This window comes from Gekko japonicus, unplaced genomic scaffold (genome assembly GCF_001447785.1).
Source record: "Gekko japonicus isolate JY-2015 unplaced genomic scaffold, Gekko_japonicus_V1.1 scaffold5307, whole genome shotgun sequence".
NCBI classification, from domain to species: Eukaryota; Metazoa; Chordata; class Lepidosauria; order Squamata; family Gekkonidae; genus Gekko; species Gekko japonicus.
In genome coordinates this window covers 20,291-37,205 of record NW_015173300.1, presented here as the reverse complement: position 1 = coordinate 37,205, position 16,915 = coordinate 20,291, and the positions used below count along the sequence as shown (strand labels likewise).

The 16,915-nt window shown below is 49.7% G+C and overlaps 1 protein-coding gene across 1 annotated transcript; it reads left to right on the top strand.

Annotated features, from left to right (window-relative positions):
* Positions 1 to 4,407: 4,407 nt before the first annotated feature.
* Positions 4,408 to 15,749, top strand: LOC107120202 (zinc finger protein 239-like). The gene is made up of 3 exons (XM_015422848.1): positions 4,408 to 4,611; positions 5,229 to 5,318; positions 14,748 to 15,749. The coding sequence occupies exons 1-3, from the start codon at positions 4,408 to 4,410 to the stop codon at positions 15,549 to 15,551; spliced, it is 1,098 nt and encodes a 365-aa protein (XP_015278334.1). The 3' UTR covers positions 15,552 to 15,749.
* Positions 15,750 to 16,915: the final 1,166 nt, after the last annotated feature.

Sequence of the window (16,915 nt, the reverse complement as noted above, 5' to 3'; positions counted from 1 at the left end):
CTAGAAGCCCTCCCATTGTTGCCCCCCCCCCAAGCACCAAGAAGACAGAGCATCACTTGCCCCAGAGCCCCTATCTATACCTTGTGGCCAGTGTTCCCTCTAAGCTGAGTTAGTGTGAGCTAGCTCACAGTTTTTTAGCCTCCAGCTCACACATTTTTGCCTTTGCTCAGAAAGGATGGCTCCAGAGCAGACTATGTATGCAGCAGCCAAATCGTTCGCTCACAACTTTAATGCCAGTAGCTCACAAAGTAGAATTTTTGCTCACAAGACTCCACAGCTTAGAGGGAACATTGCTTGTGGCTAATAGCCACCAATGGACCTCTGCTCCATATGCTTTTTTAATTCCCTCTTGAAGCCGTCCATGCTTGTAGCCGCCGTCACCTCCTGTGGCAGTGAATTCCATGTGTTAGTCACTCTTTGGGTGAAGAAGGACTTCCTTTTCTCCGTTCTAACCCGACTGCTCAGCAGTTTCATGGAGTGCCCACCAGTCCTTGTATTGTGAGAAAGGGAGAAAAGGACTTCTTTTTCGACCTGCTCTATCCCATGCATAACCTTATAAACCTCGATCATGTCTCCCCTCAGCCATTGTGTCTCCAAGCTAAAGAGCCCCAAGCACTTTAACCTTTCTCCATAGGGAAACTGTTCCAACCCTTTGATCAATCTTCATTCAAAGGACGTGGCGTTTTGCCAGCAGCTGTGACCAGCATCCTCAGAGGTATAACACAGAAGGATGGAAGATGTGTTAAGGTGAAGTACTGGAAGTATTTCACCAGATTGTCTCATTGCAGGAGTTCGTTACACCTACTTATTGATTTCTGACTTCTTTCCTTTCTTTGACGGAGAACCACACTACTATGAGTGTGTGTGTGTAGGGGGAAATTACATAGAATCATAGAATGTTAGCATTGGAAGGGACCTTGCAGGTCATCTAGTCCAACTCCCTGCACTCTGCAGGGGGTATAAAACCACATGATTCATTGCTGATGGCCTTTGGAAATATAAATAATTTTAGAGTTAAACAATTTACTATAGATTACTAAATGGGGGCCTGGACCAATGTTCCCTCTAAGCTGTGGAGTCTTGTGAGCAAAACTTCTACTTTGTGAGCTACTGGCATTAAAATTGTGAGCGAGCAATTTGGCGACTGCATAAATTAGTTTGCTCTGGAGCCATCCTTCCTGAGCGAAGACAAAAAGGTGTGAGCCAGAGGCTAAAAAACTGTGAGCTAGCTCACACTAACTCAGCTTAGAGGGAACAGTGGCCTGGACCAGGTTTAGCCCCATGCCCCCCCCCCGAAATTGTGGTCTTCGCAGGTGAACCCCGAAAAGTGGTGTTTGTCTACATTTTTATTTTCTATACTGAACTGCTGAAAACACTCATCAGAGCAGACAATTGTGGCCAAACACTAATTTTTACGGGGGGAAATTGAGTCCAGTGACACCTTTAAGGCCAACGAAGTTTAGTTCTGGGTATAAGCTTTGGTGTGCGTGCACTCTTCATCAGGTACAGTGAAACAGAACTTCCTCAGTCATTACATATGGGGGGGGGAGGTTTAGTTGCCAGGAAGGGCTGGTTAGAGCCAAGATGGATCAGTAACTGGCGATAAGCATAGCTGAGACTGGATTGAAGGCAGTTGGTAAGACCTCAGCAGTTAAACTGACCATTTAAAACAAGCACGTTTTGTTCTGCTGCACCAGAACTTTCCCAGAATTGTAACTGCCCTGTCACCAAAAGGGGTATCGTAGAGCTGAATGGGACGGAATACGAGAGCGGCTGATAGAGCTGTTTTTAGTTCCATCTCTCTCTTTCTCCCCCCCAGCCTTTGCATAATAACGACCCGGGATTTCCTCATCCGAATACTAACTGGGGCCGACCCTGCTTCGCCTCCGACATCGGATGAGACGGGGCCAGCCCGGGTTGTCCATGTCTGGGCCTTTCCTACCTGACAGAAATTTGCTTTGGGCATCGTGGGTGGGCAGAAGCAGCCTGGAAATGTTTTAAGATACATGCAAACCACTGCGATATGCAAGTAGTGCTTAATAATAATTAACAGAAGTTATTGGGGAAAGTCTCCAGTTTACCCACCAGCATCATAGCGGAGTCCACTCGTGTGTGGCCCCCCTGAGGGTGGCCTGAGCTCACAGGATGCCAAAACTACTACACAGCTTTGGAAAGGAGGTTCAGGGAGAACAAAAATCACCTGGGTTTTGGCCACTGTGTGCCACAGAGTGTGGGATTCGATGGGTCACTGGCCTGATCCAACATGGCTCCTCTTATGCTCTTACACAGCCAGCGCCTTCTTTTTCTCCGCCTTCATTCTCCAGGCCCCTCAGGCCGGTGTCGAAAGAGTTCTGAAGGATCGTGATGGGATCCAACTTGTCCAGTTTGTTTCATGGCTGAGCAGCATTCTGGGGCCGCATTCAGACGTTGTGATAAACCGTTATTTATAAGCTGAGGTTTCATTGAAGATGAATGCATGAAGTCCATTGATGGGCCTATCAGGGCCTACTCGGACTCTCCAGGGCCCTCAGGACTTCTGTGTTTCAATACTTGGCTATTGCAAGAAGTTTGAGTGCTGTCATTAAAAACCTGTGACAGAAACCCTAAAGCCTTCCAAGGGCCAGTCAAGCGTGCCACCTAGAGCGTCTGGGGTCTTGGACCCCCCTGGTGTTTTAGCAAATGCCTGAGGAGGTGGGACTGTCATTTTGAATGTTTCTGATTGGTAACGGTAGCCTCTGATGTCAGAGATGGGTCTTTGAGTGGGACTGGAGAAATCAGCTTGTCACTCTTCGAGAGGGGGCAGGCTTAGATCAGATTCCTTTGACCATCAATACCTGGACATTTGGGATTTTCCATTGCCTTTAGTAACATGTACTTACCTCAGTTAGCCCAACTGTATTCCTTTTGATTTCAAAATCTTTGTGCTGGGTGTTGTGTGCCTCTTCCCTGTATTTTGTTTTGCCCCTTTTCCAACACATTTTGAATCCAACCACCCCTTTCCTATATTCTCTCTCTCTCATGATAAAACTTTCTCTGAAGACTTTGCTAAGCACGTTTTCCTTCTCTGGGATATTTCTCTAAATCTCTTACCCGTGAGCTGGATCACAAGGGACCTCCATTTTGCAATGTTTCTTCCCAGTTACTTCGTTGTCTAGTACTGCGCTTGAAGCATACTTTCTCAGCGGGTCGGTCTAGATGTTTTCAGGGGATCCCTGAGCTGTGGCAGCCAGTTGCTGGGGTGTTTCCAGGGAACCCTGGGTCTAATGTAGTCTCTCAGCAGTGAAAGAGGCCTTCCCTGTACGGCCGTATCCTGGATCAAACCGTTGGCCTCTCACGGTCAGTCCTGTCTGCTCAGACTGGGGGTGGCTCTCCAGGGTCTGGGATGGAGGTCTTTCTCATCGCCTGCTAGATTCCTGGGATGGAACTTGGGACCGTCTGCACGCAAAGCAGGTGCTTTAAGGCTGAGCCATGGCGTTTCCCTAACATCTGAGTGCAGACGACCCAACAAATGGCAGCTTGTTGGTATGTGCCAAAAAAGGATTTCCAACTAGGCTTGTAGCTGGTTTGTTAGTTGCGGCTTCTCCTAACTGTGGCCTGATGTGACGTCTGAATTCTCAGGTTCCCATTTTTCAAGTCACACCGGCCATAGAGGTGGCATCCTGGGGGTAGACGGGAGAAGGGGCAGGAAGCAGACAAACCCGGGTTTTATGGGCAAATTGGGATCTCGTTACTTCCATCTGGGAGGCTACCTGGAGTGTGTCGCACCAACTGTGGCTTAAACAAGTCCTGGTTTATTGTGATGTCCGAATTCCACCTCACAGGGCCATCCTGTGCAGCAATATTCCAGTCTACATAAATAGAAATCCCCGGGCTTAAGAGGGGAATATCTTTGCACAGGGATGCGCCTCTCTCCTCCCTGGTGAAGGTCCGACACTCTCGGCCACTGCAGCGCACCCTGGCTCAGTAATGAATGGGGAGAGATGAGGGGTCATCACTGCTGTGGGGGGGTGTGTTTGCTCATGATGTCCTAATTTTGTTCCAGGATTGAGTATCGGAGTGCTGGAATGCGAGGAGAGGATTGTTTGCAGAAGGGAGCTGAGCGAGTGGCCGTTGGTGATCAACTGCTAGAAGGATCTTAACGGATTAGTTTTGGGAGCCCTGAAATTCACCTGGGGACACGAAGTCATTTGAATGATCTTGTGCAGGGAAAACCCTGAACTAGCCTCGGTTCAAGAGGCAAATGCTGGAAGTTGAGAGTCGGGTGAGGGATTCTTGAGGTGTGAAAGGACCCAGAATGTGAAAACAACTCCCGTCAGGGCACTGACTTAAGTCGAGAACCTGCAAATGGCGGGAAAAACATACATTTGTTCTTACTGCGGGCAAACATTTCAAGGGACTTCGGCCTTCATGGTGCATGAGAGGACTCATATAGGAGAGCGAAGATATAAGTGCTCGCAGTGTGGGAGAACGTATCCTTGTCTCATTGACTTCCGCATGCACCGGAAGAGCCACGCAGGAGAGAAGCCCCATGGACGTCCCTCGGATGGTGTCAGAGGCTCCAGTCGGAATGCCCCCCTGCCCCCGCACCGAGGATCTGGTCTGGCAGAGAAGGTAAGCCAGTGCCATGAGAGTGGGGAAGAAGAGTCCAGCCAACCAGTTCCTCTGGAGGGGCAGCAATGGGGCACGGAGGCCAAGGCCTTCCCCTGAGGCTGCCTCCCGGCTCTGGGATTCAGAGACTTAGTGCCCCCCCCTTCCACAAGGAAGTTTTGCCCACGGGAGATCCCGGGCTCAGCCCCACACAGCAGCTCCAGTTAAAAGTACCTGGAGGTGCCTCCCCCCAGTCAGAGGGGACCTTCGTGAGTTATAGGAAGGGCCTGACTGGGGGGGGGAGAAGACGGCTGCGGAGGGTGTCTCTTGAACGCCAAGAGTTTCACTCAGCATGGGGCACGTCATGGCTCTGGACGTCTCCCGGCCGGAGTCCACCTTGCAGAGCCGCCATTTTCTCGAGGGGGACGGATCCTGGTCATCTGGAGGTTGATTGTAGTGGAGGGAGATCTCCAGGTGCCCCCTGGGGGTTGGCACCCTTAGCCCCTCTGCCTGTGTGGGCCTCACTGCAAAGACCCCCGGGGGGGGGTTGCACGCACAGGGAACGGGGTGGGTGGGGGGACATGACCCGAAAGGGGTTTGTCTCCAGGGGACCTGATGACGCTTCCTCCTTCTCTCCCCAGTTTGGCTTTGAGAGCAGCGAAGAGGACGAGGGGCCGGGGATCTCTGCCCAGGAAGCCCAAGCTCAGGCCCTCCCACAGCAGGACCCCCGGGTGAGTCTGGCAGGGGAGGGGAGGAGGGGAAGCTGGGGGGCCTGGAGTCCCCTCCCCCCAGTGCTCCCTCTGAGCTGTGGAGTCCTGTGAGGAAAAATTCTACTTTGTGAGCTACCGGCATTAAATTTCTGAGGGAGCGATTCGGCTGCTGCAGAGATTAGTTTGCCCTGGAGCCCTCCTTCCTGCGTTAAGATGAAAATCTGTGAGCTGGAGGCTTAAAACACTGTGAGCTAGCTCACACGAACTCAGCTTAGAGGGAACACTGCCACCCCCACCCATTCTGCCTCCCCCACCAAGTCCCCCACCTTCCCGACACGGAGGATCACCGCTGGGAGTCAGTCCCAACGGAAGGGGGGCTTTCCCGATCTCTCCCTGTGCCCCCCCCACACCCCTGCCCCTTCCTACGTCTCTCCTGTGCCCTGCATTTTATTTGGGCTGAGTTTATTTTATTGCCTTTGTCTGCAATAGAGCAAGCGCGCCTCGCCCTCGCTCGTTGGCTCTGCGGCCTGGCTCCGGCGCGCGCCAAACTGTCCTCAAGCAGAGAGCAGTGTTGGTCAACTTCAAATGCTGGAGATCAGTTGTAATTCCAAGAGACCTCCAGGTACTACCCCCTGTCCATGAGCTGCACCAGCAGCTGCAGAAGTCATGCCGTCAACCAGGTAATTCTGCCAGGGCCCCCGAAAGAGAGAAGCCACCAGGGAAAGGTGATGATGCCCATCTCCCGTATAAATAAAAGCCAAATGGTGGTGGCATTTCTCTAGAAAATTCCGCCCCCCCACTCCCTCTCCAAAGAGACCCCCTCCCCCCCGGCAATCTCCTGAGAGGGCGCCCCGCCCTCCCCACCCCGTCCTGTGCAAAGAGCAGGCGCCGAGCCAAATTTGCCTAGAGCGGGCCCTGGGTAGGGGCGGCAAACTCCCGCCCTCACCCCTGCCAAAAGCCCCCTGCCTCCACCAAAAGCGCCAGCCTTCAGGGGCGCTAAACTGCCCCCCCTGCCCCCACATGCTAAAGAGCCGCTGCTGCCCTGCGCGCCATGGCCAGACTGTGCACGCACTCTCTGTGCACCGGTCCAGCACCCGCCTCCCTGCAGGCAGCCCGCTTCTTGCCTGCCCGCCCGGAGGGTGGCACCTACCGGTTCTCCAGGAAGCCCACGTGGTCCCACTTCCCCATTGTCCCCCTAAGAGGAAGGGAAGGACCAATGCGATAGTGAACAGGGGTGAGACCTGATCAAAATGACCGTGTGACCTCCCCCCCCCCAGTGTCGTCACAGGGGCATTAGTGCACTCAGCGCAAGGCTCTGAAGCGCCGGGGGGGGGGCAGCCTGGCTGGAGTGGCCGGGGGAGGGGGAAGGTGGTGCAACCAGCTGGGCTGCGGGGGGGGACAGCGCTCTCCTGGGTGCCATGGCAGCGGCGGGACCAGCCTCCTGCTCCTCGGCGGTGAGCGCGGAGCAGGCAGTGGCGGCTTCAGAACCTTTTGAGCTTCATTGTCAGCTACAATCCAGCCGCCTCTCTTTCTGATCTCCCTTTGGAATTCCTTTGTTTGTTTGTTTGTTTAATTCAACTTATAAGATGACTGGCTACTCCTAAGTCAGCAGCGACTGAATGACCTGGAAGGTGAAAATGTTCTCCCACTGCAGTTTGCCTGTTGTGGTTTCCGATGCCAAGATTGCTGTCCATTTGTTATTTGCTGAAGGGACTGGCCAGTTCTGGGTGTGTCGGTTTCTGAGATCCCAGATCCCAGGGCCCTGATCTCTCCCGGCCAGAAGGTAGGAGGGGGGAGAGGTACAAGGCCAAGTGGGATCCGCTTGATCAGAGGAGGGGAGAAATGCTCCGTGGCGGGAGATGAGCACCTGCTTAACTCTGCATGGTGTCCTGGTCAAGATTGACGGACGCTAATCTGGAGAGCCGGGCTGGATTCCCCACTCCTCCTCCTCCTCCTCCTCCTCCACGTGAAGCTGTCGGATGACCTTGTTCCAGCCCCGGTTCTCCCAGAACTCTCTCAGCCCCACCTACCTGATAAGGTGCCTGTTTTGTGGAGGGTAAAGGAAGGGGATTGTAAGCCGCTTTGAGACACCTTAAGCCAGAGAAAAGTGGGGTATAAAGACCTCCACGTGACCCCCTCCCTCCTATGGTGGTGGGAGCACAGGGGCTTCTGGCCTGACCCAGGGCTGCGTCAGAGGATGCGGGCCGGAGACCAGTTCCCAGGCGGTGGCCCCGGCTGAGGGTTTCCTCCTGAGTCAGGCAGAGGAGAAGAGGCAGGCAGGACAGGTGAGGGGGGTTTCCTCCAGATGTGTCCAATTCAAGCAACGACATCAGGCCTTATCCTAAAGGTTCCCTGCCAGATAATTGCAAAACATTTAGTCATCCAAGTGGGAGATTTCATGGCCTCCTTCAGCAGCCTCTTCTACGAGAGAATTTCTGATTCCTCCAGATAACTCACCATGTCTGCTGATGGAAGGGGGTGCAGAGTCTGGGGGTGGGGCAGGATCCGTTCCTTAGCGTCTTTTCCATTCCATCTCTTACCCCTCTCCCTCACTGCTTTTCTCAGATGTGGGGACCATCCCTGAAGATGGAAGCTACAATCCCTGAGGTGGAAGGAGCTTCCTTGGAGCAAGGGCAGAGGGCGCAGGCCGTGGAGCGTGCCGAAGACCCCCTCTCCTTTGGTAAGGAGGACCCACTGTTCCTGGATGCAGTTGACTTTGCAGCACCCAATGCCCACTCACTCTGATGCCTCCAAAAGGAAATGAGACAAATTCCTGGAGGGCAATTTCTCCCATTAATTTAAAAGTTCATATCGCACCTTCCTTCCATCAAAAGAAATCAAGTTGCTGGGAAGGCAGGAGGTAGACAGAGCTCAGGAGAACTATTCAGACTGATGGATAAGGGGAGCCTCCGCCTTCTGGGGCAGCGGAGTGCTGAAAACCAGTTCCTCGGGGCCAAGCATATTGGGGAAATTTGGCTTCTGTGCCTGTGCTTCAAGGGGCCTCTGGCAGGCTGCCGTGGGAAACAGGGTGCTGGGGGGACGGGTGGCAGGCGGTGGCCCAGCACCCCCAGGAGCTTTGGGGAGGGGCTTGGGAGAGATGTGATGTCATGTTGATGTTGCGTCTGGCTGAAATCCTGCTTGGGAAGTGAGCCTGCCAAGATACACTCTGAAAACTCACTCCTATTCCCCTCGAGTCTCCAGATGCGCTCAAGTCACGTCTGGTCTGAATGGGACGGTGACGTCTCCTGCAACGTCTTTCCCTCCCCACCGTTCAAAGAGAAGTATTGTAGAAGTCTGAAATGTGTTGGCCACTTTTATAATCCCTGAGGCTCAAGGGTACCGTGTGCTTCTCTTCCGCTTCTCCCAGAATTCAGTAAAAAGTGTTTAAAGATGTGTTGTGTGTACACAGGTCGAGGTTTCACAGCCCGGGGAAGGGGTTGTGTGAAGCAGGGACCAAGCAAGCGAGCCAACGCCCTCCCTTCCTCCTTTGTCTCAGGAACAGGCAGTGAAGAGATGCTGTTGAGCCATCATCTTTTCAGAGGTGTGGAAACGGCTGCCGCACCTCCAGTCCAGGTAGGAGAGATGAGCGTTGTGGGATTCTGGGACCCCCGGACTGTTTCCCTGGGACCCTCCTGTTCCCCTTTAGTTCCTTTATTGGTTCTCAAACAAAACCGGGTTATTTACAATTTAAGCTTCCTAAGGACAGAAAGCACTTTGGCACTTACAAATCTTTTGGCATAAAAACATAACATTTCCATGTTCAGCACAGAATACTTCAATACAAACCTAGTGCACTAGTGTGGAATAGAGAGTGTTCTGGTCTAGTCAACAAGAGCTCTCAGAGAGCTGATTGAAGACCAGCCCAGAGCAAAGAAGTCTTCACCAATTTAGACCCTCAGTACCCAAAGGTTCAGCCCACATAGAGTAACACACCTTTAGCAGAAGAATATCAAAATGAAAAGAACAATTTTCACCTTGAACTCATACCCTAGTTAGACAGTCAAGACTGTTATGTGTAGACTGTATTGTGACCTTATTGGAAGCACACAGACCCCTGCTTCAGCAAGTATGTTGCAGGTCAGAAGCTACAAACCTTCTCACGAGGAGTCTTTGAGAGAGTGTGAGGGTGACATGGTAGACCTAGAGAAATGAAAACTATTCTTTTTGGAGCAGGGTGCCTGGCCAGGCTAGAGAGAGGCTTGAGAGATGACAGTAGCTAAGCCTGCAAAGCCTTATGGGAGAGGGGGAACCAAACAGAGAGGCCTCAGCTAACCCAGGCTGTTATACAGAAATGCCCCAGGCTCACTGATTTTTTCTGCCACAATGAGATGAGCAGGGGGGACAGCCCGGGTCCCTCTTCCTTTCTCAGGGAAGCAGATGCTCCTGCAGTTTCTACGAGGTGTCCGGGCGAGAGATCCTCTGAACGCCATTCCCTTTGCCCATCCCAGGCATGACATCCTGTACCTTCCCAGACTACTCCCTTCCAGGGTGCCATCTTTGCCTGGTGTGATCTCTGAGGAGGGAATCTGCTTTTTCCTTCAGGGTCCCTTTTCCTTTGAGGAGGTGTCCATCGATTTCACTGAGGCAGAATGGGCCCTGCTTGATCCGGGACAAAGAGCTCTGTACAGGGAAGTCATGCTGGAGAACTACGAGAATGTGGCCTTTCTGGGTAAGGATCTTTCCTTGGTGCCAAAGGTGCAAATTAACTTCCATTGTGAGGAGGCATGAATCAAAATATTGAACAGCTATTCACAGTTTTGAGGCCTGTCCCACTGCTTGGGGGGGGGGGGCTGTGGCTCCCTGGCAGAGCATCTGCTTGGCATGTAGAAGGTCCCAGGTTCAATCCCCAGCATTTCCAGTAAAAAGGATCAGGTAGGCGGTGATGTGAAAGACTTCTGCCTGAGACCCTGGAGAGCCCCTGCCAGACTGAGTAGGCAACACTGACTTCAGTGGCTGAAGGGTCGGATCCAGTATGAGGCAGGTTCATGTGTTCCTGTGTGTGTTCTTGCCCAGGGACAATAGAGGCCAGTGTTGTGGCCATCACCCAAGCCAGAAAAGGTTTCCTGGCTTGAGGCAAATGTCGAGATGAGAGGCCCTCAGAAAGACTCTGGAAGGGGCCGGATCCTCATTTCTCTGTTGCCAGCCTTTTCAAGACACCCTTCCCCCGAATGGGATTCCAGACATCCGCTCTTACTGTGATCTGGAAACGATCCTGTGAAGAACCGAAGCCTGGGTCCCCCTGGGTCAATAAGAATATAAGAGAAGCCAATGTTGGATCAGGCCAATGGCACATCCGGTCCAACAGTCTGTCAAACAGTGGCCAGAAATACCAGGTGCCATCAGGAGGTCCACCAGTGGGGCCAGGACACTAGTTGCCCTCTCACTGTTGCTCCCCCCCCCCCAGCACCAAGAAGACAGAGCATCTCTTGCCCCAGACCCAGAATTCCTATCTATATGATGTGGCTAATAGCCACTGATGGATCTCTGCTCCATATGTTTATCTAATACCCTCTTGAAGCCATCCATGCTTGTAGCCCCTGCCACCTCCTGTGGCAGTGAATTCCATGGGCTAATCACTCTTTGGGTGAAGGCCTTCCTATTATCCATTCTAACCAAACTGCACAGCAATTTAATTGAGTGCCCATGAGTTCTTGTATTGTGAGAAAGTGCCTTAACCTTTCTTCATAGGGGAAGTGTTCCCTTTTATCATTCTAGTTGTCCTTTCCTGCACTTTTCCCAATGCTATAATATCCTTTTTGAGGTGTGGTGACCAGAATTGCACACAGTATTCCAAATGAGGTTGCACCAACAATTTATACAGGGGCACTTTGATAATGGCTGATTTGTTCTCAATTACCTTCCTAAAAATCCCTAACATAGCATTGGCCTTTTTTATTGCAGTCGCACACAGTCTCAACATTTTCAGTGAGTTATCTGCTCCAAGATATCTCTCTTGGTCAGTCTCTGCCAGTTTGGACCCCATCAACTTGTACTTATAGTTAGGATATTTGTCATCCACAAATTTAACCACTTCACTGCTTGCTCCCAACTCCAAATCATTAATGAACAAGTTAAAAAGCAGTGGACCAAGTACTGATCCCTGCGGTACCCCACTGCTTACCAGCCTCTGCTGTGAAAATTGCCCATTTATACACACTCTCTGTTTCCTTTTAATAAGCCAGTTTTTTATCTACAAGAGGATTTGTCCTTTTATCTCATGACTGTGGAGCTTACATGCTGAGTCTGCCTCAATAGGTTTTGTTCATCTATGTGCCTACTAATTCTTTCCTTAATAATGGTTTCCACCAATTTACCCGGTATTGACCTCAGACTGACTGGCCTATAATTTCCCGGATCTCCTCTGGAACCCTTTTTAAAGATGGAAGTGACATTAGCTACCTTCCAGTCCTCAGGAATGAAGGCAGATTTTACAGAAAGATTATATATTTTTGACAGGAGTACCAGAAATTCACATTGGAGTTCTTTCAGAACTGTTGGATGTATGCCATCCGGGCCTGGTGATTTATCAGTTTTTAAGTAGTCTATCAGTCGTAGGACCTCCTCTCTCGTCACCTCAATCCGACTCCAGTCTTTCAACACCCCTCCCGAAATCAGCTGTTCTGGAGTGGGCAAGCAGTTCTCATCTTCCACAGTGAAGACAAAGGCAAAAAATGCCTTCAGCTTCTCAGCTATTTCCCTATCGTCCTTCAGCAATCCTTTTACCCCTTGGTCATCCAAGGGCCCCATTGCCTCTCTGGCTGGTTTCCTGCTTCTAATGTATTTGAAGAAAGTTTTTGCAATGCGTTTTGCAATGTGCTCCTTATATTCTCTTTTAGCCCACCTGATCACAGACTTGCATTTCATTTGCCACAGCCTGTGTTCCCTTTTATCAACCTCACTGTAACTAGCTTTCCATCGCTAGTCTCTTTGTACCTGAGAGCACGCAAGTAAAGCAGACCCTTTTTTTTAACAATAGTTTTTATTTATTTTCCATAATAACATTAACTTGAATGTCTTGAAGATAAAGCATATTACATATAATATTAACATCAGAAGATTAACTACTACATCATTCTTTGCACTTTAACAATATACATCAACAATACTTAGATTTCACCTGATAGTTGCAACATCATCCCAGGAGAATATTACTTCAAGTTACTAGACAGTGTATACACACGTGTAGATTATTCAATACTTGCTAATTCACTTTACCACAAACAAAATAGATCCATTACTTTAGGAATGTTGTCTTGCTTAGAGAGGTACTCTATGATAGGCAGGGCTCTAGTCGGGGGGGAGCTCTCAGGTATGGAGCTCCGGAAGAGAACCTCTAGGGGGCGGGGCGGTCACGTGGTGAAGCCCCGCCCCCTTCTTCACCCCACCCTCTGCTTCGATCCTCATTCCGTTCGGGAATGAGGACGAAGCAGGAGGGTAAGTAGCCGGGCCTTCTGACACACTTCCGGTGATGTCAGGGGGTGTGGCCTTCTGTCACTTCCGGTGATGTCAGGGGGCGTGCCATATGCAAATAAGTTATGCTAATGAGTTATGCTAATGAGCTCCGGCAGCTCTTGTTCTACAACAAGACCCCTGATGATAGGAAACCAAGTTGGTACAAACGGGGTGGGCGACACTGATTTATCAAATCGTGTAAGATTGTCTGAGAGTTTAGCCACGATATACAAATCCCACAACTTATTATGCCATTGTGAAAGTGTGGGTGCCATCGTCGTTTTCCAGAGCGAGGCAATGACCGTTTTGGCAAGCAGACCCTTTTTAAATATAGAAAGGTTTGTTGTGGATTTAAAAATAAAACTTCATTAAACAGCAAACTTTCTGAAGCTCAGGAACAGAAAAACATGGAAAGGTAACTGTTCTATCCCATTGATGAAATATGTGGTATTGGGTGGCACCTTTTTTACAGCATCAGTATTCCAGCTGTAGCCTAAATTACTTTAGAGAAAACTATTCATCATGATGCAGCAAGAAAATATCAAGACTTACTAGCATGGCACGAGCATAAAGTTAGCCTGGCTTCCCTCTTGTCTATACGTGTATTATACTTCCTACCACCTAGGGTCACGTTGTCCTAACGACCCAATCAAGGGTCCTCCTTGATGGAATTTTCCAGAGGCTGTCAGCACCCTCCTAATCCCCCCTCCGTCCTGGCTACACAACTGGATACAGTTTCTCACGATTAACCAGTGGCCTTGAAAAATATAAGAACGATAGCTGCAGGGAGACTCGAGTCACGAATGCCTGAAAGTCAGACCAGGACACTTAATAGTCACGCAAGCCCTTGGGGGAAGTAGGGTGCTTTGACTCACAGATCTGTTCACCTTATACTGGTTGGGATTGTGGGCTTTGATCTTGACCATTGTTTCATCCTTCCAGAAGAGTTTTTACTCTTTTATTTCTTTCCTTCCCCATTTAAGAATTATCACTTTTTCTCTCTGTCTCTCTGTGAATGAAGGCAGGAGTATAAGAGAGATGACGGTGGAGATAGACAACGGCCTGGCATCTGAAGAAAGGCTGAAGATTTCCTCGAGAGGATCCCAAGAACATATTTCCTTCCCAAATGAGCAGGCTGAGAGTGAGTATCCTTCAGGGCTATGTCAAGGAAAAAGGCAAGGAAGTGCCATGGGGGATTTCTGATTCACTTCAGAGCGACGTTTCATACAATCACGCAGCATCCGGGAAGGGTGGCCCTGAAAATCTGGAGACTCAGAAGGTCCTTGTGGGCAAGAGCTCAGTTGTGGCACTTGATGGGGTGAGGTATCCTTAAATACTAGATATTGTGGGGAAAGGTAGAGGGGTGGTTAAGATTAGCCAAGGTGGCCAAGGCCAAAGGGCCATCGTCAATTCTTTTCTAGTGTAGTCACATAGTTGCCTTTGGGGCTTACCACCCTCCCAGGTGCTAACAGGATCTCTGTCTTTACTCCAGCAGAGGATGATCAGAGGCATGAAGTGGGTGAGGAACTTCATCAGCAAATGCCAGATAAAGTTAAAAATGAAGACTTGAAAGAAAACATGAGGAATCGAGGTGGACCGATGAGAACGAAAGTTGGTCATGTGGTTGATAAGACAGATGGAGGTCAGTGTAATGTACATATTCCAAAGCACAGGATAATGAAGGCAAGTAAATCTATTTGGTCTGAAAAGTACTTTAGAAATAGGTCACAGCTCTTCATACACCAAAGAATACACAGAGTCGAGAAACCTTTTGAATGCTCAGAATGTGGAAAGAGATTTAGTGAGAGTGGCAGTCTTCAACTGCATCAGAAAACCCACAGAGGCGAGAAACCTTTTGAATGCTCAGAGTGCGGAAAGAGATTCAGTCAGAGTGGCAATCTTCAAGAGCATCAGAGAACCCAGACAGGGGAGAAACCTTCTGAATGCTCAGAGTGCAGAAAGAGATTCAATCACAAAGGCCATATTCAACTGCATCAGAGAACCCAGACAGGGGAGAAACCTTTCGAATGCTCAGACTGTGGAAAGAGATTCAGTCACAAAGGCCTTCTTCAAGTGCATCAGAGAACCCACACAGGGGAGAAACCTTTTGAGTGCTCAGAGTGTGGGAAGAGATTCAGTTGGAGTACCAGTTTTCTACAGCATCAGAGAACCCATACAGGGGAGAAACCTTTTGAATGCTCAGCATGTGGAAAGAGATTCAGTCAGAGATGCCAACTTCAGTTGCATCAGAGAACCCACACAGGGGAGAAACCTTTTGAGTGCTCAGTGTGCAAAAAGAGATTCAGTTGGAGTGGCCAACTTCAGCAGCATCAGAGAACCCACACAGGAGACAAACCTTTTGAATGCTCAGCATGCAGAAAGAGATTCAGTCAGAGTGGCCATCTTCAACGGCATCAGAGAACCCACACAGGGGAGAAACCTTTTGAATGTTCAGAGTGTGGAAAGAGATTCAGTGAGAGTAGTAGTCTTCGGAAGCACCAAAGAACCCACACAGGGGAGAAGCCTTTTGAATGCTCAGAGTGCGGAAAGACATTCAGTCGGAGTGGCAGTCTTCAGCGGCATCAAAGAACCCACACAGGGGAGAAGCCTTTTGCATGCTCAGAGTGCGGAAAGAGATTCAGTGAGAGTGGCAATCTTCAGCAGCATCAAAAAACCCACACAGGGGAGAAGCCTTTTGAATGCTCAGAATGCAGAAAGAGATTCAGTCACAGTGGCCATCTTCAACGGCATCGAAGAACCCACACAGCGGAGAAACCTTTTGACAGCTCAGAGTGTGAATAGAAATTCAGTACCAGTGGCCATCTTCAACTGTGTTGAAGAAGCCACACGGAGGAGAACCCTTTTGAATGCTCAAAGCATGGAAAGAGATTCACTCAATTTGACACTTTTCTACTGCATTGAGGATCCCACACAAGGAGAAACGATGTAACTGCTTAGTCATGAAAATAGCTTTTCTCCTATTTCACACCTGAAAAACAACAGCAGATCATATAAAGTATTGAAAAGTTTTAAAATGCTGAAAGAAGCTTTAATCTATGCTGAAACCTTATGCTACCCGGGAAGAAATGTTATAAATACATTGTGGAAAGAGCTTTCACCGTGTTCAAAACCTCAAAAATATCTCAGAGGGGAAAAAACAAGGATGGCCAATGGCTTCTGCTGCAAGAAGAATCGGCTGCTCTCTCCTTTAGCATCGAGGACTCTTCCCAGGGAAGGAACCTTCTCAGTGCTCAGTGTGTGGCAAGACCTTGAGGCACAGGTCCGATCTTCATGTTTCTCAGAGGATGCATGCAAGTGTGAAACTTTCCTATGGCTGGCCCTGGAAGTTCGTAAAGGCTGAGCAAGTAGTTACACAAAGAAAGGCCTTTTTTTCATTTTCCCCCCTCCTCTGTGAAACGTCCTCCTTCAGGTTATCTGCCATTTTAACTTTGAGATCTTCAAAACTGGCAGAAATGTATTTTTTATTTATTTGATTTATACACCGCCCTCCCCGCCTCAGCAGGCTCAGGGTGGCTTACACAATACATAAAAACAATTATAATAAAGATAAAAGCATCTAAAAACAATTCAGAACATAAGGTGCTAGCTAGTTTGAATTAGTACATCAGGGATGGAGGCAGCGGTTACTTTTTTCATCAGTTATCAGTCTTTATCTCATATATACAACTGGCACAGACTGTAGTGGTGGAATTGGGCACCTCTTTAATAATTATGGTGGTGCTGGTCATGGTGGCAGCTCCTTAGTCGCAGGCCTGGTGGAAGAGCTCTGTCTTGCAGGCCCTTCGGAACTGTAAGAGGTCCCGCAGGGCCCTGATCTCTTCTGGGAGCTCATTCCACCAGTAGGGAGCTACCGCCGAGAATGCCCTGGCCCTGTTTGTTGCCAGTCTAGCGTCTTTAGGGCCTGGGAGGGTCAGATTTAGTGACCCTGAACGCAGTGCTCGCTGGGGTACATATGGAGAAAGGCGGTCCCTCAGGTATGTCGGCCCCTGACCATATAGGGCTTTAAAGGTAAGAACCAGCACCTTGAAGCGAACTCGGAATGCTATCGGCAGCCAGTGTAATGACTTTAGCACAGGCTGGATTTGCTCCCGCATAGGGACATCTATCAAAAGCTGCTGCATTTTGCACTAGCTGCAGCTTCCGAA

Excerpts from the sequence above, each read along its gene's own strand:
- LOC107120202 (XM_015422848.1), top strand. The coding sequence starts at position 4,408 with ATGGTGCATGAGAGGACTCATATAGGAGAGCGAAGATATAAGTGCTCG. Across the intron at positions 4,612-5,228 it reads GATCTGGTCTGGCAGAGAAG|TTTGGCTTTGAGAGCAGCGA; the intron begins GTAAGCCAGTGC and ends TTCTCTCCCCAG. Across the intron at positions 5,319-14,747 it reads TCCCACAGCAGGACCCCCGG|AGAACCCAGACAGGGGAGAA; the intron begins GTGAGTCTGGCA and ends CAACTGCATCAG.